The sequence below is a fragment of the Pteronotus mesoamericanus genome, unplaced genomic scaffold, assembly GCF_021234165.1.
Source record: "Pteronotus mesoamericanus isolate MK-2021 breed Mesoamerican mustached bat unplaced genomic scaffold, CSHL_Meso_final contig_116, whole genome shotgun sequence".
Taxonomy (NCBI): Eukaryota; Metazoa; Chordata; class Mammalia; order Chiroptera; family Mormoopidae; genus Pteronotus; species Pteronotus mesoamericanus.
In genome coordinates, this window is record NW_026555027.1 from 22,534,262 (window position 1) to 22,559,803 (window position 25,542).

At 35.5% G+C, this 25,542-nt stretch overlaps 1 protein-coding gene across 2 annotated transcripts; it reads right to left on the minus strand.

The window, feature by feature from the left end:
• Positions 1 to 723: 723 nt before the first annotated feature.
• On the minus strand, positions 724 to 25,390 carry SLC33A1 (solute carrier family 33 member 1). 2 transcript variants are annotated; one of them, XM_054579888.1, is made up of 7 exons: positions 24,198 to 25,390; positions 14,789 to 14,979; positions 10,766 to 10,950; positions 10,391 to 10,508; positions 7,642 to 7,857; positions 6,820 to 7,016; positions 724 to 1,854 (listed from the first exon to the last, which is right to left on the minus strand). In XM_054579888.1, the coding sequence occupies exons 1-6, from the start codon at positions 24,970 to 24,972 to the stop codon at positions 6,849 to 6,851; spliced, it is 1,653 nt and encodes a 550-aa protein (XP_054435863.1). In that variant the 5' UTR covers positions 24,973 to 25,390; the 3' UTR covers positions 724 to 1,854; positions 6,820 to 6,848. The 2 variants fall into 2 exon arrangements, with proteins under 2 accessions (XP_054435863.1, XP_054435853.1); XM_054579878.1 differs by having other exon boundaries at positions 724 to 1,858.
• Between the last annotated feature and the right edge of the window lie 152 nt (positions 25,391 to 25,542).

The following is a 25,542-nucleotide window of genomic DNA, read 5'->3' on the forward strand; positions in this document are numbered from 1 at the left end:
ATGCCTCTCCAGAGCATTCTCCTAAAAAAAGTTCCGCTGCCTCCTCTCTCTTTCATTGCCCTTTCTTTGCTGAGTAAATTATGAACCTCTAAAGGAGAAAGGCATGTCAAGAAACTTCTATTGCAGAAAAGATAATAAATTTGTTGAATCAAGTGAGAATCAAAGACTATAAGGGACTCACCAATATATGAAGGATAATGTGTATATACATATACACATACTTGTAATGATATAAAGCTTGTAATCTTTATATCATTAAGGTCAGAATTAAGTATTTTTTGCAGGATTGTCCTATATGTAGTACATGGTTCTGCCATTCCATTCTATCATGTAATAAGCCACATTTAAGAGGGTCTGATTTATTCACATAAACCTTCCAATTCTGTTTGTTGCCTCAACTCACACCTCACTACTGAAATACTAGACTTATTATTTCCTCTACCCACGAGCATCTTTTTTTTTTAACTTATTACCTTAAACTACTTGAATGATTTGCCCTTTTTAGACCAGGAGAATATAAAAAGAGTTATCACTGGAGACTGAACTCTAGGTTCTAAGACCCAGGTTTTCACTATCCCAAGCCTCCAACCATAATATAACCCGCCCCCACCCCTGCCAAATGTGTATTAAGGAAATTACAATTTCAAGAAACATCAGATAAAACGTATTTGTTATTATTTATTCATATTGTACTGTAAGTACACATAAAGTTTCTGGAGCAGGGATAATTTAATTATTAATTATGAGTCACATTTGTTCCACACACTCCAATGCTCACCTGCATGGTGACTGATGAGAACCAGATCCATTACCAATAGCTTATCAGAGCCTACATACGCCAGGGTTTGTAACACACGAGGAACCCTCCAATACAAATAGGAATACGGGTGGCTCCGTAGGACAGCTGGACTGAAGCCCTCCTTTCTTCCAGAGAAAGGAAATCTTCATTCTTTAGTGTAAAGAAATTTTCCTTGGAAAGAATCCTTGGTTCCTCCCCTTTGGAATGTAAATATATGTCTTCAGGAGGGAAGACAAACTTCTGTCTCCAGATTTACAACCCAGAGATATGGCCATGGTCCCAGGTCTCATTTCCCGTTAAAATGTACATACTAAGTAAGTTAAGTATCTCTGTTATAGACCAAATTATGTCCCTCCAAAATTCATATTATGACCCTAAGCCCCAATGTGACTGACTGTATTTGGAGACAGGGCCTTTATGGAGGTAATTAAGATTAAGTCAAGTCATAAGGATGGGGTCCTAATTCTACAGAACTGGTGTCCTTACGGAAGAGATACTAGGGATGTATATGCACAAAGAAAGGTCATGTGAAGACACAGCAAAAAGATGGCAGTCTCCAAGTCGAGAGAGACCTCAGGAGATAACCAAACCTGTTTCCACCTTGATCTTGGACTTTTAGCCTCCAGAAATGTCAAAAAAATAAATTTGCAATGTTTAAGCCCCCCAGTCTATAGTATTTTGTTATGGCAGCCGTAGCAAACTAATACAGTCTGGATGGCTCCTCTCCATCCAGTCACAAATGAACTTTAAGGGCTTCTCTTTCAGCACAGGTCCCAAGTTTCAGTAAAATTGGCTCAGAAAGCTCTAATGGTGGAGAAACAAAAGTATTTTCTCTATAGTCCCAAACTGTCCTTTAAGGAAATTCTTCAAAATTTTAACTACCAGAGCCAATAAAAAAAGTTAAAAAGCAAGAGATTTTGTAATGGTTTCCCAGTGAAATTCTTATAATCCCAAACTATCCGTACATCATCTCTTCTTGAAGGAAAAGTGTTGTGGCTTCACTTACTCTTCCTTTTGCCCAGGTTACTAGTAGAAGATACAACCAATAATTCAGTCTGTCTTTACAGAAAAGAAAAGAAAAAAAGGTTTGGTGGTAAGTGTACATGACATGGAATTGCTGTATTTGCTTTTAACTATATAATGCCAATCTAGTATAATTTTAACATCAATGATATAAAGGTAAATTTTGCTACTATTTAATAAAAATAAAAATAACATTTCATTAATGCTTTATGTTTTTAGAAATCAATTGCAAAGCATTTAGAGCATTTAAATAACTATGTAAAATCTAGGGAATTTATTTCAAATATCACCAAATAAATATTTAAACATTGCATAAATATCAAACTTTAGCACGGATTTTTAAATTAACCAAATGAACATTTCACATATACTAAAACACTTAAATAATGCTTAGGTATCAAAGTTGATGCTAGATCTTTCGAAAGTTATAGCAATAGAAATGATTTTGTGCTGTGCATTTTTAATTTAAAACTACATAGGTCCAATGATTCCTTAAAAGACCTTAACAGCTTTCAACATTGAGTTTTCTTTTTCAATTTTATACTAATTCTTACAAAGGACAAGAATAAATATAGACATACTGATATAACTTGATAGTGCTATTATCAAATATGCCAAACTTTTAAAAAATCAAATTTTTGTCCCAACTTACATTTTCCTGTATTTATAGATGTGATTTAAAAAAAAATCTCAATGTCATTAACTGTAAATCTGTGAACAGTAAGCTTTCCCCACCATTAAGGTCATTTTGATGAAAATAAGACTAAAGCTTTAATATTTATAATAGTGACATTAACTGGCTAGAGTACCACATTCTAAAGACTTATAATTCCCTAAGAATTATGCCAGAACCATATTCATTTCTGTAGTGCTATTTGAACATTCTTCACACAAAATGATTATAAAGAGTCTATATGGAAAAACTATTGAAATGTAGCAACCTTTTTCTCAGTGCTTCAAGACTTCATATAAACTATACAAATATTGCAGATATTTTTAATTGTACATTTGGCAAAAATTTTTTTAAAAGATGAACTATGATTATAGAATTTTCATTTTGCTACATAAAACTTTTCTCCTGCCAAATGTCCATTACCACTCCAACTTTTTTTTAAACCCTCCTTAAATGCAATCTTTAAAATCCAACAGTCAAATGAAGCTTCTATTCATCAAAGGGAGAGGGCATGAATCCTGTACATTAATCATTCTGCCCTGATACAGGACTTGCCTCTACCAAAACAGAACTCCAGGAAGGAATATTAGCTCTCCATGCCCATTCCACCTTGCTAACAATTTAGACAGGTAAAATAGCAAAGACTCTAATAGCAGTTTTGACGAGTACAAAATGAAAAGGCTCTCAACCTCAAACTAAATAATGATTACATTAAAATTTGGCACTATCAAATCAGGCAGGGATTAAGCTGAAGTGGAAAAGAACACAGTCTTTAATGGTATTTTAAACATTCTAACAGAAAATCAAATAATTATGCCTTGCTATCTACCGAAGACATTGGTTAAAAAAAAAATTCTCAGTAGATACAATGCACTATATCACCTTCTTGTCTAAAACTAAAATGAGTATTAAATATATCAATGTAGGTATCAAGTTGGTTCTTTATTTTTAGCAGGTTCTGTGTTAGACAGTTTTACTCATTCTTTAAACTACATAAAAAAACATGAACCCCAAAATACAAATATAAATCTAATCTTGTGTTATAGTAAATAATGATGTCTACCATCTAATATTAAGATGTATTTTTCTGGGGTTTCTGTTAACAAGGTAAAATAGAAGTTTTCTGTAAGAAAAAAAGAATTAAATGGCTAAAATGTATCTTTTGTGGGGTAAAATTCACCTCTATGCCCCTCTTCTACGAGCAACGTCTTATCTGCTCTAACTCCTTCAAGGCTCCAGTTCAGTAACAGAAATGCACACGTTTTCCAGTTTTCACCATAGGTTTTTTCTCTTAACATTGTTTTTAAGGATGCTTTAAACATCAGCTTCACAACTATTGTCTTACATTTACATTTATAGTTCATAATACAGCCCATATTAGGTAATGCCATGGCCTTTATACTTTTCTGGATCACAGTCCACTTAAGATTTAACCGGAGCTCTTTAGAGTAACAAAAAATTACATATTCAGTTTTGCAAGTAATTCAGGGGTTTCAAGTGACTGAAGACATCTGTTTAGCTTAAAATCCCTTGTAATAAAGGGATGAAATCAAATAATAGGTTTAAATTGCAGGTTTAGATTTCAAAGTTTTAATATAAAAAAGGAAAAATCTAGGTGTTGAACAAATATTTTATGATTGATCAGGCAAAATTAAAATATTTACGAAGGAGGGAGTTTTGGTCTTAGCTAATCCTGTAAGAACTTTTCAAACTCAGATGTATACAGGTTGAAACCAAATATGTAAATAGATACTGACATAGAGAGACATGGTCAGCCCTGGCTGGTGTGTTTCAGTGGATTAAATGCTGGCCTAAGAACGAAAGGATGACTGGTTCGATTCCCAGTCAGGGCACATGCCTGGGTTGCCAGCCAGGTCCCTTGCAGGTGGTGTCCAAGAGGCAACCACATACGGATGTTCTCTTCTTCTTTCTCCCTCCCTTCCCCTCTCTCTAAAAATAATTAAATCTTTAAAAAAAGATATGTTCATATCTGATATTAGCCAGTAAATATATACATTAAACAGAGGAACAGAGGAATTAATATTCACTCTTGCGGGCAGTTTATCAAGATCAATCAGTAAAGAAAGCTATATACAAAAACAGGCAGTATTTTCTAGTACTATTGATTTATATTACACAGATCCTCAGATTCAGGTAGACCATTTGTTAAGATGCCACCAATAATCAGTGTATGCAACATAGTTCCACATAGCTAATAAGTCATGTGGGACATGTGTTAAAAGCATGTATGCAAATAACCAAATGACTACAACCGAAAATAACTGTTTATTTCTAGAGTAAACGTAGTAACTGGCTTTTACCTCATAGTTAAAGGCTTAAATATATTTTAAAACTTCAGTCATTAGCCCTAGCCTGGTAGCTCAGCTGGTTACAGCATCATCCTGATATTCCAAGGTTGTGGATTCAATCCCCAGTCAGAGTACATTCAAGAATCAACCAAAGAATACATGAATACATATAATAAGTAGAACAACAAATCGACGTTTCTCTACCCCCCCACCCAGCCCCCTCTCTCTCAGATCAATAAAAAAATTTTTTTAAAACCTTTAAAGTATGTTTGATAATATGTATAACTTATAATAATATTAATAAGAAATAAAAGGTAATTATGGCAATGTGAGCTACCTAATCCAAAAATTAAAAATCAAAATACATTTCACATGTGAGAGTTAAGTGGATTTTTTTCTTTATTCAAGTAAACATTTTGATTATAACACATGATAATGGAACCCATGTGACAAAGTACTATAGTCTGTTGTTTGATGCAGACGCCTTGTCTCTAGGATGAGTTTCCAGGTGATTCTTCAGGATCCAATATCCACGCCCAACACAGGCTTTCCAACGGCAGAGCACGGGTTCTAGAGGCCACCGCCTCTGCCTTTCTTCAGATGCTGAGTGCCATCTTCTCCCACCCATTTTACCATCCTTTACTTATAAAAACCCCACTCTAAAATCCAACCTACATTATGAAATTAACAAAATTAGGAGTCAGTATATATTTTTCCACAAAAAAATTAAGTAAGACCCTACTTATCCTTTTTTCCAACTTTTGAAGGACTTACATAATCTTTTAAAAGTCAGAGTAATACACAATAAAAAAGACTCAAAGAAATTTATTACTTGGGTATACATAATATGTTGGAAATTGCTAAAGTACTGAAAAGCTTAATTTTCCTGGAATAGCAACTCTCTATTGGAAACTAGTTTACAAACAGAAGACTGCATTTTAACAAGTGGAAATACAGTACCTGATTCGGTATAAAGTAACTGTGAGATCTTTTCTCACTAATAAAGTGCTTAATTAAGAAATATTCTTCCACTACATGATTTGTCAAAGGCACAAAATGTCTTTGTCCCTCTCCTTAGAGCATTTTTAAAAAAATTACAGTATTACTCACTGAAATTTTACTTAATCTGAAAGCTTTACTGTTTTCTTTTCTCTCCATAATAAAAAAGAAACCTACTTGAAGGAAAACATTTAATTTTTATTTTCAACACTTTGCTAAGACATACATACAACACTAAATTGGATCCCCTCATGAGACTTTGTGTGCCATGCAGCACTTATGACAAAAAACATATGTAAGCTTTAGAATAAAAGTTAACAAGGAATCAAAAGATCTTCCCAAAAAGGATGGACAGGGGAATCAATAAATTAAAAATCATAGCTTTCGTTTTATAAAAAATAGTTTGAATAATCTCCTTATAAATCTTTAATGCCTACAAAAGCAGGAACTACATTTAAAATAGTCTTTTTAACACAGATTCATTAGTACCATGTGGTTGTGGTCAGAAAAACTACTAAAGTATCATTTCAGTCAGTGGTCTAAACTCCCTTCTCAGGAAATTCCACATAGAATTTAACAATTTGCAATTCAAAACAAGATTTAACTTTCAACAGGTCACGAGTGTTACAGTTAATATGTGAATATCAAGCTCTTTTCCATTTAATATATTTTATCAACATTTTAAATACAACTCAATGATAGAAGTTGATAACAATACTTGACTGCATGGGTACCACTCACGGCTACTGCATTGCTGCCTAAACACACTTTGGTCAGTCACTTTAAAAGATATAAATCAAATAAACAGGCCAGAAAAGTTATTTTAGAATCCATTCCCTGACCTTAAGTAAACTGTAAATACATTCACAAGGCAAGAAAAAATATAATCATGTATAGAAAGAGGTCTCTATTTGTTAACCATTTGGCATTCTATAGTAATAATTTCCTTGTTTAAAACAGTATTTATATTCCCGTGCACCAGTTATCATAGATCTCTGAATTAAAACTATAGTTACCTTTCTTAGAATGCCCAGTAGTGAATGCATTAATTGCTCCTTTTGCACTTCCATGAAGATGGTCCTTCATCCTGTAACTTTTTAAATTTTGGACCAAGAAAGAACCACCACCCAAATCCAATAAGCACACAAATAATGGACTCCACGTAATAACCATCCAGTGCTGTAACACATGAGCCTCCGAGTTTTTTGCAAAGCTGTAAAAATAAAATTTTGATAAATATTCCATAATTTCAAAATGGAAGTATTCAGCAATTTACATGTTTCTACGTTGTAATTTAAAAGATTAATCAAAATCTATTTTTGTTACATGTTAATATATCTTGATCTCTTAGCACTAACAGGATTAAAAGCAATTTTCAGCTCATGCTATAAACAATACTCATTTTCAAGATACAGCTTTTCATATTTGAAATATGAATACCCAAAGAATCTACTCTATGAGTAAGCTAATATTACCTTAAATAATGTATCAACAAAGTACTAGCTACTTGGTTTTACCTACAATTGTTAAATGAATAGCCAATGAAATCTCCCTTTTGCTATCATTATAAAACAACTATTAATAATGCATTTATTAAGTATCTATTGATCCTCAGGTGGTGGGGAGAGAGACTGCTCCTCCCTTGCTGAAAAGCACTTTCAAGTGAGCTACTCATACTGATCTGAGTGCATGATAGCCCCTAGTTATGATGGGGAAAAAAAAATATGTAGATTTCTATGCTAGAAACTATAGGCAAATATGATCTTTAAAATAGATATAGTACTTCTAGAGGCAAAATGATATTAGTTTAATGCTATCTAAAATTACAACATACATACCTCAACAGCATCAGGTGTTCGACAATTCTGGTTTGATGCTCCTACACACTCTTTCACAGTGAGGGGATCTACTAGCCAAAGGGCTACTGTAGAAGGCCAGTTTCCTCCCAGATTGGACACGGTATTTAAAAGGGTCATATATGTTCCTCCAATAAGTGGGTCACTAACCTTTGCATTAAAAGCCATTATGGAAACATACATGCTGTACAATGTAACCTAAAGGAAAATGTAAAACACCTTTAGTGCAATTAGACTTTATAAAGCTATAGTCTGAATTAAGAAAATCAAAATTAAACACCTGAAAATTAATTTCCATGACCCTTATTAAACTCAAGTCAACGAACATTTATTGAACATTCATTGATCAGGCTTTATGTTAGATCATGGCAATATAAAGATGACTAAGAGTCTCTGTGTGTCCTTCAAGAATTTATTCCAGGCTAGGTAAATAGGGAATAAATACTTATGATGAAATGCAGTTAAGTGTTATAAATAGAAGTACATATATCATGCTACTGGGGCCTAAATAAATGAGAGATTAATGCTACCATAAGAAGTCAAGGAAGGCTCAGAGGAGAAAATGACAGATGAGGTGGTCTTGAAGATGCTCATAGGAATAACCAAAACCTCATATTTGTACTGCACTTAAATATATCATATATGTGTATGTCCATTTATATGTATATATGTATTATACATGTAAGCACTCAAATATTTGCAGAAATATGAAATATAATTATACATACACACATATATAATTTCTTCTACATACATAGGAAAAACAACATTTCAACATTTATGTGGCGAACTGAGGAGAAAAATCTCCTTAAAGGCAAAAGTGCTTAAGAGGCAAGAATTAACCCTCCATTTAGGAACATGGAAATAAACCATGTTTCCAAAACAGCATTTTTTTGAATGCTGTTCCATGAGAGGTTCCAATATCAAATAAGACTGAGAAACGCTATGTTACATAAAATTAAACAGGTCTCTTTCAGTGCAGGCCTTCTGAAAGCCCGTTGGATGCAAACTCCTCAAGGGCAGGGATTTCGGCATGATTTATCCACTGTCACTTTACTACTTAGAGTGTTTTCTGGCATGGAATCAGTGTCCACTTAATATTTGTCAAAGGAATGATTAAGGTGCTACATAAAGAGGGGTTGTGTTATGTGCCATTTCTCAAATTAACTTGACCTTGTACCATTTTTCCCACAAAGCATCTGGTTGTCTGAGTTTCAATGACCACACTTTTGAAAATTCTCTAGTGAAATCCAATGCTAAACAAATGATTTTTGGACTACTACATGAGTTTTACCTACACAGATAGTGAAGCATTTGCTAAGCTAAAGCACTTCTTTTATTTTGTGACTAGAATTAACTAAGTATGTGCAAAACAAAATAAAATTATGTTGACACCTTAGGCTCAATGATTTACATATAAGTTAGTCAGACATAATTCACTATGGGGTTCTAAATGATACAATTGTGTGCAGAAAAATTACTGAGATTACCTGGTAGGTTTCAGTTAAAAGCAAAGTGTGTGGAGTTGGTAAATATAACTGTCAAAGTGTTTAAGTTAGTTTCTGCAAAAAAATCCTAAGTGATTCTAAAATACACATTAGCAATAAATGCAGGTAAGTGCCAAAAAATACTGCGGGGCATCTGCTATTTACTTGAATTGGTGGCCCTCAGAACAAAACCCCATTCTGCAACAGCAGTGAGGTGAGAGTAGGCAAAGTGACGATCACTTTTTTTTTTAAAGAGTGGGGAAGGAAGGGTGGGGGAGAAAGAAAGGGGGAGAAACATCAATGTGTGAGAGAAACCCTGATTGGTTGCCTCTCCCATGTGCCCCAACTGGGGACCAAGCCAGCAACCCAAGCATGTGCCCAGACAGAATCGAACCAGTGAACTAGGACTCTTTGCTGTGGGGCTAGATGCCCAACCAACTGAGCCACACTGGCCAGGGCAGGGCTCACAAACATATTTAATAAAGAAGGAAAAAGTGAGCTGGCTGGGTTGGCTCAGTAGATTGAGTGCCAGCCTGTGAACCCAAAGGTCGCAGTTTGATTCCCAGTCAGGGCACACGCCTGGGTTCCGGGCCAGGTCCCCAGATGCGGGCCTGCCAGAGGCAATCCATCAATTTATCTCTTGTACATTGATGTTTCTCTCCCTTCTCTTCTCTCCAAAAGTAAATAAAATCTTAACACACACACACACATACACCACCACCACCCGCCCTCCGCCGCCAAAAAAGGAAAAAGCACATAGCTTCCAAAATCTGAAAGAATAAGTCATAACCTTCAATACAGAATCTAAACCAAAAACTTGGAACCTTTAACCCAGTAGCCATCTTTATTATTTTTAATACTTTCAGAAAGAAAAAAAATATTGGGACTAGAAGGAAGAAAGAACTCAAGTTTAGGGATGGGCTAAGGAATACTTGGCAAGGGCATAATTACTAGCTTTTGAATAAATTCTAAAATGTAAAAAATACTTTTCAAATGAACAAAGAAAGAGAGAGAGAGAGAGAGAGAGAGAGAGAGAGAGAGAGAGAGAGAGAAAGGAAGAAGGAACTCTCCATGAAAACTCATTGAATCAAAAGTCACAAGGTTTAAAGTACACTGTCAAATAATTTCATTGTCAGATCTGTGTTTAAACCTTAAAACTTACTATCATTATTTTAAGGGAACCACACAAACATGTCTTCTTTATTTTACAAAGAACAGCTTACTTCCTGAGCAAACAAGCTTACCTGGTGTAATGCATAACTCAGCAGCACTATAATATAGTAATGCACAGGGAATCCCCCTTGATGTTCCACTTTCGGAGTCCACCAAACCAGTACAGCATACCCTAATCCAAGCAATAATCTATAGAAAAAAAATTAAACACTGAGCTGCCGTCCATTTTAAGTTAAAAAGCAATTAAAACAGAAACCTGTGTCTACCACATGAAAAAAGCCTGTATCTAAAACCTACTAGGAGGTTAAAAAGAGCTAAAAGTGCATACAAATGATATTAAAGATGCTTTTCAAGCTTTTTTTCCATAAATACGCGGATTTTAGTGATACTGATGAATGTTCCTCATTTAATCTTTCTTATTTAGGAAGGTTTTATTTTGTTTTTACCTGTATGGCATAGCTTTGTAAAATACGTTTAGTGGCTGGGGACCTGCAGTGTATTTGCTGATAATCAGAGGCAATATGATCTGCAAAGGAACCATTGGAACTGCCAGTAAGGCTAGGTGTTCTTTAGGTACTCCCTCTTCTACCAATTTCAGTCCTGTTACTGCATCTGCGGCTGAAAAACCAATCTGCAATGTAAAAACAAAAAAATATTTTAATTTGTGACTTATGAAATATTTTCCTCCAAGCTTATGTAGGTTCTTCAAGAACCTTAATCTCATTATTGACCCACGCCAGTTACAAGTATTATGTTATTATATCTGGTACAACAATCAAGTTAGAGAATGCACACTTTGCCCTATGGACTACTAATAATATTCAGTGAAAAATAAATAAAAATTCACCCCTCTTAGGAACTGTAGATAGCTCTAATTACAATTAAGTTTCCATTTCAAAAGTTCAATCTCGTATAATAAAGTATCCATATCCAAACTTGCTGATTTGTTTATTTTAAGTTCAAAAGAGAAACTTTAATTGACTACAAATAAATCTGGTTAAAATGAAACATTACTGCCGCAAATACATATTTTTGATGATTTCTGACTGACTATAATTTTCAAGTCTCCTAACATTTCAAAAGCAATTCTAAGAAAACATTATATCTGAGAGGTTGAATAAAATGATGGTTGGATTAATTCTTAAAAACAACAACTAAAATTAAGGATGCTAAGAGTAGTGAGTAAAGTTGCAGTGAATTAAGATATTTAGATAGTCTCAAAGTATCTCCCCATAAGTTAGTTTTTAATTACAAAAGAAAAGTCACTTTAAAATATTTTGGTTAACAACAGTTAGTGAAATAAAGGGACATGATGTGGCTCCTGATGTAATTCCCTGAAGACATCACAATATTACTTCTGTGGTATTTCTGACATAACTGAGCCTAAATATAAAGAAACATCAAACAAACATAAATGAAAGGCTCATATTCTTTAAAAATGTCCAAGTCACAAAAGTCAAAGAAAGACTCATGCCAGCTAAATGTAATGTGTAATCCTGGATTGAATCCCTAACATGAAAAAAAAATAAGGTTACAAAGTCTATCATTGGGACAACTGGTGAAATTTGGATACGGACTATGATTAGATAACAGTATTGAATCAATTTAAGATTTCCTAATTTTGGGGGTTTTTTAGATTTTATGTTATTTTTAGACAGAGAGGAAGGGAGAGAGGGAAACATCAAGGTGTAGTTGCCTCTCGCACGCCCCCTACTGAGGACCTGTCCGGCAACCCAGGCATGTGCTCTACACTGGTAATCAAACCAGCCACCCTGTGGTTCGCAGGCTGGCACTCAATTCACTGAGCCACACCGGCCAGGGCAAATTCTTCATTTTTTACCAAGTTGAGGCTTTGTAAGAGAAAGTTGTTCATAGAAAATACATAGATAAGGTATTTATGGATAAAGGGGCATGGTATATACAAATTACTCTCAAACATTTCAGAAGAAATATCTAATAGATTGCAAATTGACAGAATAAAGAAAATGGAACTAAATGTTAACAATTAGAAAACTGTGATAAAGATACACCGGAATTCTTTAAATGGTACAGTAGATTTTTAATAAATATGAAACTCTATCAAATAAAAAAAATTCCTTAAAAAAGGAATGATAAATTCTATATACTTTAACCTCTTGGAATGGAGCCAGGAAACAAATTTCACCATAAAAAGAAATGTTAAAGGTCAAAGATATTTCACTTAAGTCCAGAAAATAATTTCACTTATATTTCATCCATTCTCTGTAAAAATTTGATACACAAACTCACTTCAACATTTACTCTGCCTTAAAACTGGTATAGTAGTAGATATTTGTAATATATACATCTAACAATAACCTCATATCTAGGATATATAAAAAATAAAAATTCTACAAATTTAAAGAAAAAGGCAACATTGGGCATTCAAATGGCTATAACCATATGAAAAAAATGCTCAACTTCTTTACTCACCAGGGAAATGCAAATTATAACCATAACGAGATGCCACTACATACCCACCAAAAAGGCTAAAATTGCAAAAACAATATATCTGTTTTTAAGGCTACGAAGCTATTTGAGCTCTTACACTGATGGTAGAGAAATTGAAACAATCACTTTGGAAAATTGTTCAGCAGTATATAGTAACATAATAATACTTCTGACCCAGCAATTATATACCTAGGTATTTACTCATCAGAAATGTGCACCTATGTTCACCAAAAGTAAGGTACATGAATATTCATAGAAACACTATTCATAATAGTCCAAAAGTAGAAATAACCTAGATATCTGTTGATAGAATAAATTGTGGCGTATTCAAATAGTGGAATGTTATAAGCAATGAAATGAACAAACTACTGCTATAAATAATAGTATAGACAAATTATACAAATATAATGTTGAGTGCAAGAATACAAGAGCTAGACATCAAAATATATGTTGGATATTTCATTTATATAAAACTCAAAAGCAGGGAAAACTAGTTTCTGGTACTAAAAGTTAAGAAAGATGTTACTTTTGGTGAGGTTTACTTTGAAAGGGGAACATAAGATTCCAGACTCTGTAAATGAAGTACCTCCTTATTACTGGGGAAACTATAAATTATTATAATCTTTTAAAAAGTAAGTTAGCAATTATATTCACTGACTTACTAACTGCCCATTTAAGAATCTATTGTTAATACTCAGAATGTCAAAGAAAAACTGCAAAAAATTCACTAGTACATTTTTATAATTAAAAAACCTAAGCAAATTAAATATACAACAGAAAAATGATTGAATAAATTATGGCAATTTTATTCATTGTGACAATTATATTGTTAAAAAAGCTTTTAAATATTATTTAATGATACAGGAATATGGAATCATAAGACAAAAATAAGATTAAATGGTATATACAGTATGATCCAATTACACTTTTAAAGTATTTATGTGTATATAAATATACATAGTATTAAAATCAATTTGATTATAATTAATTATAGTTATATATGTAAAGTATATGTACACATACATGGGCACACACACATATGTAGGGGGAAATGGGTTGGAAAATATACCAAAAATGTTACCGAAGTTAATCTCTAAGTTATGTAGTTAGTTAACATCATTCTTGAACCTTTTAGCATTATCTACAGTTGAACTTTAAATTCTTAAGTTTAAGTTTAAACCTTCCTAACGTTTCCTTAAAATTTAACCCCCCCTGTCACTAGAGAGGAGGAAGCATTCACTGTTTGAAAACACTGAGGCTAAAATTTTTATTTCAGGATTGTCAAAGACAGTTATGAAGTGTTTATGTGCAGAAGTTTGAATATTAATATGGAACTCCTGTAACTGATTTTGGATTTTAGGAATATTAATTCCAACACTAGCAATAGCCCACTATAATGAAGTATACTTACCTTTCTTCTAGCATAGTGTCTTTAAAATGCTTTAGAACTATAAAATTAGGACATCTTAATAGAGAAAGCATAAAGAATAAAATAAAAATCACCAAAATCCCCATTTCTTTTATGGTATTATTTTCTTCTAACATTAAAAAGAATTCAACTGATTTTTAAATAAACAACTAATACTCATACATTTCTATATCTTTGTAAATCACATCCTAAGTAAATAATTTTACTATTTCTAACATTGAATGTATACTCATTAAATGTATAACATTAAATGTAACAGTAGAGAGCTATTGTTTTTTTCAAGGCATTCACTTTTATACCAAGCAGTAATATTATTCATTAAATAAAATTTCACATTAGACATACTTCAAATTGGCACAATTCTTTTCAAGATCCCCAGACATTTAGCTTACTTTGAAATTTTATTTAATATCATCACAGCTTTTAAAACACATTTAATGAAATGAAATTTTTTTTATTGTTAAATTCTAATAGTAGTGGAAAGGAGCTTATGATATGAAAAGGCAACAGAAATATTTCATGATATTGGTAATCATAACAGAATGGTGAAACAGCTTTATAAATCTCTTACCTTTGCAGTTAGAATCAGAAGGCAAAATGTCAGAACTGCTGGCATTTTTATAATTGCAAAAAGCAGCTTGTAAGTATCTGTGATCCCTTGGGTTTCTTCTTTTCCTACTGATAACTCTTTGTTTTCTTTTTTCAGAATGGCAACTAAAGTTGTTGTTATCAAAAATACGCTTCCCCAGAAAAAAAGGAAATCTGAAATTGAAAATGTTAAAATCTATAATTAACTTTTGAAATGACATAACCTTATTGATAGTATATAATTCTGTATACAACTTTTCCTCAATTAAAATCTGTTAAAAAAAAATTTGGCACAATGTGCCTATCATGTTCAAAGTACCGTAAGCACCAGGCACTGCAGATGCATGAGGCAGTCCTGGCTCTGTTAAACGTATGTTACAAAGACCCAAAATAGACAGTGATACTTAACAAGGAAAAAGAAAAGGGTTACAGACAGTTAGTGGCTTAGAGGAAAATAAAAGTCTACCTGTCATCATTCAAGAAAAGTGCCTGGGAGAGATGATTTTCATATCCATATGACTAAGCCATCGGTCATACTTCTTGAGCACCTAAGCCATTTCAGTTCTTTATTGAGTTGTGAAAATTTAGACAATACACAGATGATCATTTAGATTTTCCAATTCTTATGTTGAAACTTTCTGATGTTTTACAATTGTTTAAGAATAGCCTTCTCTTTTCAATACTGAGATACAGAAACAATTTTTTCATACTTATAGTGGCACAATGGGGACACATAAAAATTACTGTTTGGGTTGTTTCAGTGAAAGATAGCCGGGCCATTAGCCATTATTTTGAACGAATTAAGCAGGGAAAGAGAATAATGTTCTGAAAGATTCTCTGTAGTAGCTCAAAATAATAGTAATAATAAAGGCACCATTTACTGAATGTCTATCTTGGGTGCTAAGCATTTTACATATACCGTCTCCTTTACTACAACAACCCAAGAGGTTAATTTAGTACTAGTCCCAAATTTACAGATAAAGGAACAGAGTTAAGAGAGGTTGTGCCTGAAGTTAATTTTGAGTCAGTGATAAAATTATGATTTGATGCCTTATACAATAAATTTCAAAACTTGTATCTCCTTAATCACCCTGGGAAATGCATCTTAGTTTGTCACTATAAAACTTACTGGATAACAAAGGCCAGTTTCATCATATATAAAGTAAGAGGCCTTGGCTAGAAAATCCCAGATGCTTTCTAGCTCTAACATTCTAGATTAGTATTCATTTTCATATATGTCCACTTGTTATTTTATTGCTTATAGAGCACAACAAACTGTTTGTGGAACCTAGTTACATTTTTTCAGAAACAAATAGAGCATTCTTTAGTAAGGGCATTTCCTTTGTATTTGGTCTTGCTCCACTGCTGTGCTAGCTGATGGTGATCACTACCTCTTGAACCTCACTTATGATGGAGACAATAGCGTTATATGTTTAGACCAATTTTTCACCTTAGTATTTAAATATGCCTTTCTTACATGGTGTCCGATTTTGTTTTCATAGCAACCTTGTGAGCAAGGCAAAGCAGGCCTTATTACTATGCAGACATGAGGAAAAAAGGCCCAGAATATTTAAATCTTTGCCAAAGGTAAAAGTATTGATGCAGAACTTGGACGTAACTCTGAATTTGGATTTTATAAGCTACCTAGACACTACCTACATAACTTTTAAAAAATTAATGTTGGAACAAGAATTTATTTGAATTCTTGTTTGGTCTCCACAAGCCTGACCAAAAACAAGACTATGCTACCCAAGCGATGCAAATAAAGAAGCTAAAATGATTTCAGCATATATGGAAATTTGTATTCTGATGTTGAGTTCTTTCTCTGACCTGGGAAAGTTATACTTAATTTTAGGTATCAGAAGAAAAACATAAAACATTCTTGAACAAAAAAGGTATCCATTTTAAAACACAGTAATATATACAAGTTATGATTAAAGTTTGTCAAAATAACACCACAACAATTTCTAGTTTATGTTAATAGGATGTTTTGAAATTTAATTCAAAATTTAAGATTATTCCTTAAATAAGGGTAATATTCATTATTTTTGCATCCTTAAAATCATCCATGAAATGTGACAAATAATGGCCTCTTTATAGAATTTCATCTATTACATTATTCCTGTTCAGAAAATTTTTGTTCCTTACTTGGCTTAAGTATTTATGAAACCCTACAAAACAGTATTACTATCACTGTCACCAGAAATTTCAATTAATGGTCTCTATGTAAACATTAAGTGAAAATTAAAAGTTTTTCAGTTATATATTACTTTAAGAGTTCCAGTTCTCTAAGCAATGTTTTAAAAAAATTGCTTAGTCTCCCAACTTTAATGAAAAAATCTTCATCTAGAATTTAAACTCGATACCAACAGCAGGAGAAAAAGAGAGTAAAAATAGGTTAAACAGGTTTCATTATTGTTTGCAGATAGGACTATGTGTAATTTCTTTGTTCTTTAAGGATAAAATAGCGCATATGAAAGAAGGAAATGGTAACAATGCATCAATCAGAGCCCTAATTTGAAGGCTTTCCATAGCTCACAAGAACAGGATGAAGCTAAGAGCTCCGAAAGAGAGGCTCTGCCTCTGCCAGAAAATGTACTAATATAATTTATGAACATAATTACCATAAATACTGACCATTAGACTAATGGCTATTGTTTATCAACATTGCCTTGATGCTAAAACATACATAGCACTGTAAAAGTATTATGATAAAAAATGGTCTAAATATTTCATTATTAATATTTTGGTTAATTTTATGTATTTATTTACAAAAGCATTGTGATGCATACTATATGATGTATTCTATGATATGATCAAGATGTCAAAGCTGATGTTCAAGTCTCATAAATACGATTTTTGAGCAAAGACCTATAATACAAACTAAATATTCTGAAGTGGCTACTAGATCTTACCTACGGCTCTCATGAGTGCAAAAAGAGGATATAATAGCTGGCACCCAGATGCCTAATGTTCAAAGCAAAACACAGGATAGTGCAATAAAATAAAAATAATGATCACATCAAAAAAATTAACTGGGAAAATAAAAGAAAAAGGACAATCACATGAAATGCTGGCAAAGATACAAAGAAGATGGATCTGGATCACTCATACATTGCTGATAGGGAGGTAAAATGGCAGAACCACTGGGAAGAAATTTTGGCAGTTCCTTTCAGAACTAAAAATGGACTTGGCATAAACCAACATTTCTTTTCTTGGGCATATATTTCAGACTAATGAAAACTTACTTTCACATAAGCAATAGCCAAAAACTGAAAACTACCCCAATCTCCTTCAACGAATCAGTGGTAAAATAAACTGTGGTATGTCTAACAAATAGAATACTTCTCAGCAATAAAAAGAAATAAATTAATTACTACATGCAACAACCTGGATGACACTCAAAGAAATTATGCTGAATGGAAAGGCCCAATCTCCAGAGGATACATAGTGCATGATTTCATTTAGGTAACATTTCTGAAATAACAATTCTGAAGAGGAAAACAAATTAGTGGCTGCTAGGGTTAGGGATGGAGAGGAAGAAATGGGTATAGATGTAAAAAGGCAACACAAAGGAGTATTGCGGTGATGGTAGCTTAGTATTTTGATTGTTGTGGTAGTGGTTAGTCAAGGCTGCACATGTGATAAAATTGCATACACCACACACATGCACACACATGAATGAGTACATGTATAATTGGTGAACTCTTAATAGGCTCTATTGATTTTACCAATGTCAGCTTTTTGGTTTTAACACTGTACTATAGTTATCTAAGAAGTTAAGGGAGGAGGCTGGAGGAAGTGTGCATGGGACTTCATTAAGCATTTCTTTGCAACCTCCTGCAATGCATAATTATTTTAAAAGTTTTAAAAAAATGAATGGAAAATTTAAGAATGCAAAAGTTCTAGGACTGTGCTAAGGACAAGATATGTAGGTCCGAAATACAAGATAATACAAAGCAAAAAGAAATCTTCACAGGCCAATTCAATTGGTCTCTAAATAAATTTCAATAAAAACAGAAGTGAAATTCAGAATAGATTCATGCCAAATAAAATCTAATAATTTTTTGGCTCACTATGTATTTTGTAAATTGACTTTTCCACACAAAAGCAATCACATACTTCTTTACTGGACAAAGAAAGCACATAGCACCATTTTCTCCTTCCTTTTTTTTTTTTAAAATGGCTTTAAGACCTTCCTTCTGTGGTGTGGGCTCCAGTTTTTGTTGTGTTTTAATTTTATTTATTTTTAGAGAGAGGAGAAGGGAGGGAGAAAGGGAGAGAAAGATCAATGTGTAGTTGTCTCTCACAGGCCCCCCAACTGGGGACGTGGCCCGCAACCCAGGCATGTGTCCTAGCAGGGAATCAAACCAGCAGCCTCCTGGTTCGCAGGCCAGCACTCAATCCAATGAGCCACACCAGCCAGGGCTGGGCTCCAGTTTTTAATATCTGATATCTAATCCTTCTTGAATATACTAGCCCCAGTATTTCTCCACCTATCTTATTTTATTACTAAGCCTCCAACATTAGAAAATAAGTTCAAATTTGGTTCATTTGTCTACACTGAGAGGTAAGATCTACCAGATTTATGGGCTTGTTTCACTCAAGGCGAAAAGGAAGCTAAACTCAAGGGTTTTATATCAATCCTACCCAGAGATTAGTTTCTAAGGTAATGGATTTTTAAAAAATCCTCACCAGAGGACATGTTTATTGACTTTTAGAGAGAGAGGAAGGGAGACAGAGAGAGCGAGAACACTGATGTGAGAGTGAAACAGCAATCAATTGCCTCCGGTATGCTCCCTGACCAGGGATCGAACCCACAATCAAGGTATGTACCCTGACTAAGGATGGAACCTGCAAACTTTTGATGTATGGGAAGATGCTCCAATCAACAGAGCCACCAAGCCATGGCAGGTAATGGATTTTAAAAATTTTTTTATAAATCTTACTTTTTAAATTATACAGAGATTAGCTTTTAAGGTAATGGACTAGTTTTTTAGTTCAGTTTAGGTTTTTTTGTGTGTGTGGAATATTCACCCAGAGATTAGTTTTTAAAAGGTAATGAATTCGTTTTTTTTAAATATAATTCTTACTTTATTATTATACAGTAAAACTAAGTATTTTTAATGTACAGTTCTATGAATTTTAACACATGTATCATTTTCAAACCACAACCATATCAAGGTTCAGAACAGTACCACCACTCCCCAAAACTCCCACAGGCTATCCATCACCTTCTCCTCACCTACAACCCCTGGCAACTACTGATCTCTTCTCCATCTCTATAGCTTTATCGTTTGAGGAGGTACAAGGAGCTTTAAGCTTACCCAGTCTATCTAGAAATGGGTCATTTAGTTCTACCCAATCCTGAATAGCATTACTAGTCACATAAAATATGAGTACTGCTTCAAAAAGCAAGACAAAGAAATGTGTCACTAATTAAGAATTGGTCCTGCTCTCTTCCTAGGTCAAAGCACGAAGGTCTTATGAACGCATACTGTTTTCACTATTATCATCACCAGTATGATTAGCTTCATACTTAGAGCATCAGTTTTTTCAAAGCAACCGTTTCTCTTCCTCTGACTCCTAATGTGTATGCCTACCTATAAACAAACTGATTCACACACTGTTAATATGTTTAGCTTTCTTCTCCCTGTCCTCAAACCCAAATTTCCAGTCCCAATCCAATAACTTCTTCTATTCATTATTGCTACCACTGTTTGCAGAGAAGCTGGCCTCAACTACCAGCTAGATCTGGCTAAAAGACATTTTATATAAATCTATTTAGTGTTTTTAAAATTAGGGAGGGAAAGCCCAGGCTGATGTGGCTAGTTGGTTGGAGGTCATCCCTTACGCCAAAAGGCTGGGGGTTTGATTCCTGGTCAGGGCACATACCTAGGTTGCGGGTTGTGATCCCTAACTGGGGCGTGTATGGGAGGCAATCAATTGGTGTTTCTCTCCGCCTCCCCACTAACCCCCTCGTCTTCCTTCTTCTCTTGCTAAAATCAATACACATATTTTTTTAATTAGGAAAAAAACTTCAGCTTCTCTCAAATACTCATAAAATCTAGCAATCCTAGGACCCTACTGCCACAAGACAACGATGTATTGGCACTGCAGCTCCCCGCTGTTAGATGAGCATGGGCTTCCCAGGTCATCACTGTCCCCTCCAACCCCTGCAGTCCTGTACCAGCCCACTCGTTTACATTATCCATTTACCCTCCTCCATCATTTTGGTTTACAAACCTCACCATGGGCTCTAAATTCATTAAGAGCAGAAATTTCTCAGGTCTTATTCATCAAGCTATAACACTATCACATGGCTAGCATCAAACAGACACTCATTGGTGAGTAAATGAATAACATGCATGACTTTAAAAAACAAAAACAAACAAACAAACAAAACCATTTTTGATCTGTCACTTCTGGTCATTAGACAGTCCAGGAGTGGGCTGGCTTTTTTTAGACATCATTCATCCTAGTGCTACTTTTCCCTGAAAGAAAAGCCCAGTGAACACATACTATGTTTTATTATGTTACCCTATACACACATTATATTTAAGGAGTCAGGAAATCTAAACTGTAGGTATACATCTATCTCTAACTAGCCACTTGGCTGCAGTTTCTTTATCTACAAGAATGAAGAAATTGAAATACGTGATTCTTTCAAGTCATAAAACTTTAAAAGTTCTCATCTCTATATTCTTCTGGGTTACTTTAATCAGTTCCTGCAGCCTAAAAAGTCATCCCTTTTTGCTATTAAAGATCCTTGAAAACCAAATGTGGTGGGACAGAAAAAGCTCACTTGTGAGTTTAGTACTGTCCTGGACCCTTGTTGGTACCAAAACCATCTCAGCATAATCAAGGTTTTGTTTCGAAGGGATTCTATTTGCACCCTATCCTTCTTGTTCTATATTTACTATTAGAGTACTGCTTTCTCGATAGCAAAAACTGTTCTTTCTCAATATATCCACTTCCATGTAACGCTCAAAGTGTTAATCAAAGAGCATATTTTAGAATTCTACAAAAAATAAGGCCTATCTTTAATTTTTGGATTTTTGAAGCATCTGCCTCTTCTTTTATTACCGAAGCAATTTTATTGCCTTCATGATTATTTCTGTGCTCTTTAAATTCCTCAAAACCACTGGTTTTTCACAGTTATTGTATAATAAATTCCAGAAAGTACAAGGCTATAAATGTGTTATGTGCAGTCATAAAGAGGCATATGAAAATTCAGAAACTCTTCAACTCTTAACTTTAAATATTTAAACCAAACACAGTCCACCACAGATATAAAAAGTCAAATTAAACAGTCAGCTACCGTTACAATCACCAGGAGAACAAAGTTCAAATTACACAGAATAAACAGCTATTCAAAATAACAAATCAGTATAAATAAAATTCCAATGGTACAATCTCGATCTCCTAATTGGGGAACAGCTGGAGAGATATAATGGCTAAGGAAAGATATAATTAGAATAGCTCTTGAATGCCGTTCTCTGGAATGATGTTTTATCAATCGCTCTTACATCATACTTAACAGAATGCTATAATTTACCTTATTAGTAATTTAGTTTCCATAGCCTTTTAAATTTTAATGTCTCTACTGAGACTTTTGTATGTTAAGTAACACATTGTTTCATCAGTCTTTCCTAGTGGCATGAACAGTTCAGTACACAATGAAATGCTGGACAAATAAAAAGCACCAAGGTGCCAATCTGATACAGTCACAAATTATTTTTAGGTAGAGATTTATCCATAGAGCAGGGGTAGGACCCCAGAACATTCAGACTAATCTACCTAGTGCAAAGCAATGAGCTCTCAACCATTTTTGGCCTCAAAACAACTAATGAAACGTATAATTATCATTTCATCGGTAGTAGTGGCTCACTAGCAGTTTGAGGTAAAAGGGGGGCCCCTTACAGGGTGTAGGCATCCCTAGGATTTCAGGGAATGAGTAGCTCAGTTGTGAATCCCTCCCTCCTCGCCACTCCCCAAATACTGTAACTCTTACACCTCCCTCACCACACACCTACGCTTGACATTTATCCTGTTGGGAATTCCCAATCTAGTACTGGGAAAAGGAGAGAAAATTTAGCTCATTATCACTACCAGAACGAAGAATTCTACTATTTCCTGATGTTGGTTATTACTAACATTGGTAATTTCACTTTTGTTTCCTAGTTGTTAGGAAAGTTTTTTTTAAAAAAATCCTCATAAAACCTGACAGAGGCATTTCTTTTACTCACACAGAAAAGAGGAAATTTTGTAGAACTTACACCTGATTTCTTACCAGAGAAACTTCAAACCCTTTCTCATAGCATTTAAAGGACATCTTAACTAATCTGGTCAACACTGTTCTTTCAGCATTACTTCCCAAACCCAGTCCCCGAAACTACTGCTTTAGGCACTTCGAACCTCACAGCCACTGTCCCATTCTTTTTCGGTACTTGGCTGCTGCTTCAGTGCATGTTCACCTGGCGGTGTGCATTGTGGAGTTCCACTTACCCACGTCATGAAATGTTATTCAACAAGGTCAAACATCTACAGTGTAAAGCCTGCCTCCCACAAACAGTTAATAACCAGCAACTCTGAGCTTCCCTAAAATGGACATCTCTCCAGTTCCTTGTGGTTTGGACTCTGCTTTATAGCAGGCCCTTACAACTCTGTCACTTAGCCAGATGATTAATGTTTGAATAAATTAACCCTATTTCTTTCACTAGAGGGCTAAACGAAAACTGTTGATTTAGGAATAGGGGCTAGTAATGAAACAGAAAACATGGAGCCAGAAATCTCAATCCAGGGAAAGAAAAATGGAAACTGTGAAACAGGTATCAATTCATGCCTTCACCCTAGCCAGACTTTTTAAAAATGTGTATCTGGCCCTGGGCAGTATGTTCAGTTTGTTGCAGCATGGTCCCGTAAACCGAAGCCTCATGAGTTCAATTCCTGCTGGGGGCACATGCCTGGGTTGTGGGTTTGGTGCCCAGTGGGGTTCGTCCCTAGTCGGGCCGCTTATGAAAGGCAACAGATCGATGTTTCTCCCCCTCCCCCTTTCCCTCCCTTCCCTCTCTCTAAAATCAATAAGCACGACCTTAAGTGAAGACAAAAAAAGAAGTGCATCTGTGTACTAGGCAACAGATTCCTAGACTGAGTTTTGTTTGCATTCCACAACGCTACTGAATGGGTTGCCTCTCCCTGCCTTACCGCACAGCACGGATCACTTGTGATTCCTCTAATAAAGTCATTCTAATTTTAGTGGAACAGGAAACTTACCTTGTGTCATCTCCCATAAAATGATTTCCAGTAAATTAAATAATGAGCTTCCCCTTCACGTCACACACTGTCAAAAGGATTCACAAACGTAAAATAAAACAACATAAATACCCTACCTGAAAGAGTAACGATTCCCCGGGGTTGAGGCTGAAACCGCAAATATTTGTTACAAAAGTCGGCAGATTCAAGGGCCAAAAACAGAACATTGCCCAAAAAGTAGCCCGCTGTTTGGCCCACTGAATTGCAAGTAGAAGCATAACCCACGTTCTCCCTGGATAACATGGTTAATGCCCAACCATCCACAGCGATGTCCTGCGTGGCGGCCAGGAATTCAAACAAAAAGAATGTCACTGTGAGAGCAATCACATCGGGGTTTCTGCCATCAGTATTCCCAAGCAAATGGTCCACCTGAGTGGATAAATATATCATGAAGATTCCCAGTATATACTGTGTAGGGACAAGCCAAGATTTGCGACGACCGAAGTTCCTAAAGTAAACCGCATCAACCAATGGGGCCCAGAGCAATTTGAGACTGAAAGGCCAAAAGACAAAACTGAAGAAAGCTTGATCTGTATAGCTAACATTTTTGCTCTGCAAAATGAGTGGTATGCTTCCCGCCAGGCCCAGAGGAATGCCCTGCAGCACGTAAAGAAAAAGCAACAGCAAAATGCTGCTTAATTCGGCCCGGCAACTCCGTTGTGGTTTTGAGAAATCACTGGTGCCGGTATCCGAAAGAAAACCTTCTTTGTCCCCTTCTCCGCCCACCCAGTCCAGATGTGTGTCATCCCAGCTGCCCGGCGGCAGAGGGCTGCTCTTCATATCCAGGGAGTGGTTGAAAGACCCTGGCCGTCGTTGACGACTGTTGTCCTTGTGGGAGATGGTGGGTGACATATTAGAGACGATGAAGAGCCCTGTCTGAGGGGGGTCTGGGCTGAGCGTCTTGGATCCGTCTAGTCCGAGGTCCAAGGCTGCCGCTCCGGACCAGGGTCTCGACGCTTCAGAGAGGAAGGCAGAGAGCGGGTGACAAGGGCCCTTCTTACTGCGACGCGGAGTGCTAAAGCCGGCGGCCAGTCTCCACGATGGAGACCCGGGCGACGGCGCGGTAAGTGCCCCCTGGAGCGGCGTCAAGGAGGCTGAAGGAGCCCCCCGGGCAGCCGCGCCGGGCTCGGGGCTGGAGGGGGGGCCGTGGTGCTACGACGGAAACCGGAGCCTAACTGCAGCGAGACCGAACGGCTCGTGCCGTTACCAATGCGGCAGACTGCACTTTCTGCCCCGGACTCCAAACAAACTAGACAACTTCCTCCCCCGCGCTTCAGGAAGTGGTCCTAGTCTCAAATAAGTCCCGTCTCCGCCTTCAGAGCAAGCCAATCAGGACATGCTCCCGGGACCCAGTTGGGAAACGAGGCTTGGTAGGAACCCGCAAATCTGGCGGCCGGGACCTCATGGGAGGGTTAACGCGGT